Source organism: Perna viridis, chromosome 14 (assembly GCF_037379345.1).
Source record: "Perna viridis isolate PV_CMFRI_1.1 ecotype Kerala chromosome 14, ASM3737934v1, whole genome shotgun sequence".
Classification (NCBI taxonomy): domain Eukaryota; kingdom Metazoa; phylum Mollusca; class Bivalvia; order Mytilida; family Mytilidae; genus Perna; species Perna viridis.
Genome location: NC_142458.1, coordinates 15,610,379 through 15,617,732, shown reverse-complemented (window position 1 = coordinate 15,617,732; position 7,354 = coordinate 15,610,379). Strand labels below are relative to the sequence as shown.

The following is a 7,354-nucleotide window of genomic DNA, read 5'->3' as shown; positions in this document are numbered from 1 at the left end:
ACATAAAAACACTTCTGGTAGATTAACATCCTCATATCTAACACTCATCGTCACCGTGTTCCTACATGTTCTGGACTTTTTATGAGCAACTCGACGGGTGTTTCTAGAAAAGAAGAGAAGAGGACGCTTACTCTACCGATGTACCTGGTCCATGCTCCCAGTTTTTAGTGGAGTCCGAGTTGCTCATTTGCTTTTGTTACTTTGTATGTATTATTTTGGTTATTTTATGCTCTTTGTTGTGAATGTCTGTTTTCCATGTCTGGTCTTTGTCTCTAGATTACATTCTTTTGATTTCCGCTAGAATCTTGGTTCTTTTGATTACTCTTTCGGACATATAAGTTTATCAAACAAATAAAGAGAGTGTTTTTCTTCTTCCTGCAAAACACAACTGTCTGTTTTATTTGAGGATATACATTTCCATAACATTAGTAAATAATTGCTTGTATATCCAATGTTTATTTAAGAAAAAAAAGAAACAAACCAAAAAGGAGTTAGCAAGATACACATTGTTACAATAAATATTGAAACCCCCGTTTTAGAGCTACTGTATTATTGTATGTAGTGACGACAGGCGGATGAACAGACACACATGTGTATATCATTATGATCCGTCAACAAACGGGCATGTACAAATAGTAAAGGTATCAAAAAGGTAATTCCACACGTTTGAAAGGTTGATTAGGCCGAGTAAAGTTTTGACTGAAACGGTGACATCAGTATATGAACAGTACGACGTTCTTCGAAAGGCTTGTCAGGTTTATTTTTCTGTAACAATGTTTAAGCAGAGAAATACAAATACATATAACATAAAAGTATGTTATCACATGTGAGCGTAAAATTGACTGACAAAACAATATCATCTCACTATTTCCATATTCCGTTTGATTAAGCAAGATATCAATCATAAACCTATGCTGGCCAACATTTTATTTTCACCTAAAACAAAAATGCAATAGTTTTGGAAACTTATATTATGTTGACATCAACTATCTCTCTTAATGGAGATCACTCGGTTTGCTTTAAAATAGCAAAGAATAGCGTTTATTGTAGTTTTGATTTCGTGAGTTTTTTCAAATGGGTCGTGATTTGTATTACCATGTTTCTTATTACAATGAGAATATATGTATACGCGAAGACTGAAAATCCATAGAAAGATTTCTTATTACGTTATGCCAGAGCTTGCCAAACTACGCAGACATTTGGAACAGTGCTTGACTTCTTCCAATTAGGCTTCTGGAATATGTTTATGTTACTAAAAGAATAAGGTCATCACTTCAGAAGTTTTATGCCATCATAATGAATTTTTGGATCGTTATGGTGCATCCATATGCAGTATGAGAACCAATTTCTTCACCGAGTAATATTTTTCATTTCCTCTTCCGTCTTCCATGGACTTGACATGTTATTGGGGATTGCGGTTTGTGGTTTCTTGAAAAAGTAAAGGACGCTTACATAGTCCATTTTTTGCAGTTATTATTGGAGTCCGGGTTGTTCATTACTTCTTTTTGTACGTGTTATTTTTGTGGATTCATGTTCTTTGTTGTGTGTGACTACTTTCCTGTCTAGTCTTAGTTTATCTTTGGAATATTTTCATTTAACTGCCGCTCAAATCTTGGTTCCCTTGATTACTCTTTGTGTTAGCTCTTTACATAGAATACTCTCTTAAGGGTTATTTTCAGAGAGGAAAATGCACATACTCAAGGGAGAAGTTTTATGCCATCATAATGAATTTTTGGATCGTTATGGTGCATCCATATGCAGTATGAGAACCAATTTCTTCACCGAGTAATAGTTTTCATTTCCTCTTCCGTCTTCCATGGACTTGACATGTTATTGGGGATTGCGGTTTGTGGTTTCTTGAAAAAGTAAAGGACGCTTACATAGTCCATTTTTTGCAGTTATTATTGGAGTCCGGGTTGTTCATTACTTCTTTTTGTACGTGTTATTTTTGTGGATTCATGTTCTTTGTTGTGTGTGACTACTTTCCTGTCTAGTCTTAGTTTATCTTTGGAATATTTTCATTTAACTGCCGCTCGAATCTTGGTTCCCTTGATTACTCTTTGTGTTAGCTCTTTACATAGAATACTCTCTTAAGGGTTATTTTCAGAGAGGAAAATGCACATACTCAAGGGAAAAAGATATTTCTTTAGTACTAACTTTAGAACTAACTACAAGCCGTATTTATACAAGTTATAAAATAATGTTTGCTAAAACGGTTTAATTCATTTTTAGACTTTATACAATGTATCTTATAGGACAAAACACGATTCCTTTGAACAAACAATTCTTGCAGTATATATAGAATTGGAAGTTATCTTTCAAGTGATTCCTAGAAGTGCAATAAGTGTGGATGCAAGATTTTTAAGAATTTTGATGACATTGCATGGTTGTAACTAAATTGTCAGTTTTTAACCGATGGTTTGTCCTATTTCAAACAAATGATCTGTGTGTACTTTAATGTTTATTATTATAATTATTATTATTATTATTTGGTATTCAATGAGATAAACGTATTTCCCACTATCATTTCATGATAAGACTTACTTTAAACAAATTTCAGAGGTTAGGATTTGTCTTTTATGTTTCTTTTTTAAATTTTAAAAGAAATGCTCGATGGTCTTGATTGACTCAATACTTCATAATTTTGAATAGAGTTATGTTTGCAGTAATCCTTTCACGAGACAAAATGTCCACATTCAGCATTGTTTTTCTATTGATTTTTATCATCTGTTTGATTTACATAAATCAATGTAAAATCCTTCCCCGTTTCACAAGGTTTCTATACTTGTAAATCAGGAAAAGTAGAAAATACCACGAAAAAATATAAATGAGGAAATATAAAGTACGCATTTGGTAATTACAAAAAAGGAATTTTTTAAAATGAAAAATCAGAAATAAATGGTGTATGATTTAAAAAAAGACCATATTTTTGCAGCTTTTCACCTATGAATTCTCGGCTTTAAGCTCCCCAGAGTTATGAGTTATTAAAATAACATTTTTATATTGGAGCAAACAGCTAAAATGGTATGAAAAGCTGAAATTAATGTCCTTTTATTTTTCTGGTTTTTTTAAGGTAAAATTCTGCAATAATATGAACAATAAAACCTTCATTTTCACTATTAACATGAACAAATGTAGTGTTTGTCTTTAAATGAAAATTGAAGGATATGTTTGATTGTATATATAAAGGGTAGAGTTTGAAAACACGGAAAACATATTTCATGCTATTTTAAGAGTATTCAGAAATCAAAATACAGATCTATAGTTCCTATTTCACACTGTAAATTATTTGATAAACGTACCTATATCATAGAAGTATTTACTTGAAACACTGGATTCAAGGAAAACACATATCCGAGAGTGGCGGATTTTTTATATCTTAAAGATAATGTACAATATAAATCAGAGAGGTACTAAAACCTACATTTGTATATGTTTATAAATGATCCTTGGCTTTTGAAAAAAATATAGTTCAACATGATTTCTGCTTAATTTTGATCTCAGATTGGCAAATTTTATCTTCCGTCATTCAACATAGAATTATAGCACACATAATATATAAATATTGTCAGATTCATTTTATTTGTATGTAGGCAGGTAAATGAAAATATTTTGATCTGTGATTGGCGAAGCCACTGAGGCACCAATCACACAAACTCCACTATGAAGGGCGGATAAATCGAAACATGTCTCAACAGAAATGTATATGAAATTAAATTGAATTAACCATATCCAATACTCGAATATTAACCTCCTTTTGCTTTTTGGGACTTCCAAAGGTTGAGCTGTCGAGAAAGAGACGAACAAACGAGCAATAAACCAATACAAAGCTGTGTACTCACTGGAAACATAGAAACACCATATCAGTTGATAATTTTATTTTAATTATACATGTAAAAACTTTTTAAATGATGACTTTTGTATTTGTCGATCGTTTTCTTGAATGACAACGAGGGATAATGGTTGGGGTATCAAACAGTGAGCTTTGCTCGCAGTTTACAATCTATCTCTATTCTTTTTTTTTCAAATCCGATTTACAAAGGCAATAAAATCGAGTCTATGCAAGTATGATGAAATAAAATATCAGAAATATTAGCACGGTCAACTGACAAGTCTGAATTGTAAACATATTAACATGAACCTTACTGTCAGAAGTAAAAACTCTGAGTAATAAAGTATGTACTCTGAAATAAAGAACAGTCAACATTAAAGTCATCTGCGGATTTCATTTGTTGAAAGATAAAGATACCATACTTATGGCATTCAGATTTGCGATACGACGTATTGTACCAATGCTTTTGTTCTTAAGTTGTAATACAATTTTCGTCGCCATTTCTATTGAGCAGAGTGTTAAGCAGAAATGTTGGTGTGGTAGATTTCTTCACAGGTCGTCAATAAACAGACTGTAACTTTTAATACATAGCAAACACAAATACAGTTGCAACGTACATACAATGAGAAAACAAAAAGGCCAATATTTGAGGCGGAATTTCAGAGGTTGTGACAATGCTTTTTTCTGAAAATAATCTTGGTCGAAATAACATTTTGATATGACATAAACAAATCATTAAAGTCAAGTCTTTTAAACAAAAATAAGTAACAATCTTTTTAAAAATAAACTATTTTTTTTTTTATGTTAATTATAGTTGTTCGATTATTTTCGCTATTTCGTGATGACAGTCGCAAGCATATTTTCTTTGTGCTTGAAAACGATATTTATTTTGTACAACAGCGACAATTGGTACCAGTGTACACATTCATTTGACAGAATCTGCAACACGAGAATTGAAACGTTTACGGTATATTCTGACTGTAAGATATAAATCAAGTTGTACGTAACATGCTGCGAGTCACTTCTAAAATATTCCTTGTAACCGCACAATCATCGTAATCACGTGCAGTCAATTCAAGATGGCCGAATGCCTTTTTCTTTACTTTGTTTCGTTTCATATGATGTGAGCATAGAAAATCTAGGAAGCATAAGTAGATATAAGGTGGTATGACGATGCCTCCAGGTTTATTTTTTACATAACGTCTTGTCATTTCATCTGGAAGTAGGCTAGGCGAATAAAATATCAAATTCATTAAAATGTAATGTTGTAAGATATTAGTTATATGACGACTGTTTGATAGAAAATACTGCATGTATTTCGGAATACTGGTATGAGCCTTTAAACTAACACCTAACTTGTCCGGTGTGCATTTACCGAGAGTTTCCCGTACAATACAAATGCACTTATTGTAGTTTTTCAGTTTGTAAAAAAGAGAAGCCAGCATACACCATCCACTGACACAATCACCCCTTGTACTTATCATTATATCTGGAAAAATTGTTTTGTACTGACTGTAGATGTATTTGTTACCATTTGGACCGATAAACGCGCGAAATATTTCATCATTCGAAACTTTGTGGTAACTTTCTGCTGCCATTATATACAAAGTTATCCGCTTTGCCGACAAAGTTGTTCATCGTGCGACACATTTCAGTGCTCGGAATAAAAGACTTCAACATGTTGCACTCGATAGCAAACCACTTATCCAAGCGATAGGGGACACAGCAGATGACACTACAGTGTCGTTATGATTAAGTGCTTTGATGAGTCTACAGAATGTTTCGAAGTTTTGAAATGTGTTTGTATGTAGCAAAACTTTCCAGCCACTATGTTTTACTTCGCATAAGGAAGACATCAGCTCCTTGTGTTCGATTTCATTGAATCTTCCCTCAAAGAAGTTGACTTCTGGAATGAAGTAATGTTGGCATATTTGATATTGTACACAATATGTTAACCGATTTAAGCAATTCTCACAGCAATTTATAAGATTTGTTTCTGTCCAATATGAGGGACTATACTCTTCACACAACCAAAATATGATGGTCTTGACAAAATATGAACAAAGTAGTTCATCATGTCGTTTCTTTATTATGTCCGATAAAATCGTTTTCATCATTGCATAGCATAAAAACTGGAAGTGAGTGAAGGAATGGATTAGCTCCTTTTCTGCAATAGAGAAGGATATTCTCCATTCGATGTTCTCGTGTTTAGATGTTTTACATCCTACTGGAACAAATAATACACCGTATCGAGTTATTTCATTGATAAGTTCAGCATTTGGCCACAAACTTCTTTTCCTAGTAGTCCATGGTGTTACTAAAGAAATCAAGTCTTTACATCTGAAACAGATAAGAATTTCTCTTTCATAAGGTGTTCTTGATTTCAAAATCTGGCACGGTCCATGGGGAGTTGAACCTCTCACAGCCAAAGTTTCCCTGACACCTGAGCTAGACATGTATTTGATTCCTTCATAGCGGTAGTCGATAGTTCTATCCATATCATAGTATTCCTTATTCAAGTATATTTTGTTGCAATAAACCTTATTTAACAGCTGCAGTCTTGTGAATCCTAATTTAGTTTCATTGTAATCCATAATCAGTGTGATAGAATCTTCTGAAGTGTTAATATCAGACAACGTTTCATAAACATGGAAGTTTTTTTAATAATTTCATGATATCAAAATCACTTCCATTTAACTCTAATCCTTCTGCTCTACTGCCACTTGCAATCGTTTGTATAAAGTCAGCATCTGATAGTTTCTCAACTGTTAAATATATGTAACGTCGAGTTTTTACGACGTTTTCTGATCCAAATACATGGCATAAATGCTGATATAGTTTTATCGACGCGTGTCTTGTGTCCTTGTTCATCATTACTTTATTTGTTTTATCTGGTGAAAAGTAATTCTATTATTCATTTATTCATGCCATCAGAAAATATCTACACTGGAATGGTCAAATTTAAAAAGGTGCAATAATAGGAATATCACGACTTTTACTAATTATGATTGCTTTGAATATAAACAATTTTGGATTTTAAAACCGCTTTTCGAAAATCTCCGCACAAATTCTGACAAAAAAACTGTTACATGTACGACTGCATCTTTTACAAATACAGAATTTATATAAGAATGTACATTATGAAATGTATCATATTCGATTTTATAATTTATTTAGTTCTTTTCCTGGAAAATCTTACAAATATCTACTTACAATTACTCGACTGAAATTTAGCTATAAAAGTCATGTCTTACTTTTGCAATTTCTTTTTTATAGAAAATCAGATTACAGTAACCTACGTCTATCTCACAAGGAAACAAGTCACTAATTGTTATCTTCACAGAAAAAAAGGAAGAGGCTTTCTAAGTTTGTAATAAGTGGAGAAAAGTGAGAAAACTAAACTAAACTAAACTAAACATAAACTTTTGTCTAGTGTGTACAAGAAGGTTCAATAGATATTTTCAATTAAATTCATCATTAACAAATCGGCCATTTATCATTATACCATATAGCTTTTAGCAT

General features: G+C 32.4%; 1 protein-coding gene across 1 annotated transcript; it reads right to left on the bottom strand.

Annotated features, from left to right (window-relative positions):
* Positions 1 to 3,889: 3,889 nt before the first annotated feature.
* Positions 3,890 to 7,132, bottom strand: LOC148598367 (cyclic GMP-AMP synthase-like receptor 1). Its single transcript, XM_088561854.1, is given in 3 exon segments — positions 3,890 to 6,471; positions 6,473 to 6,723; positions 7,046 to 7,132. Coding segments are annotated over 3 exon segments (1,251 nt in total). The 5' UTR covers positions 7,080 to 7,132; the 3' UTR covers positions 3,890 to 5,505.
* Between the last annotated feature and the right edge of the window lie 222 nt (positions 7,133 to 7,354).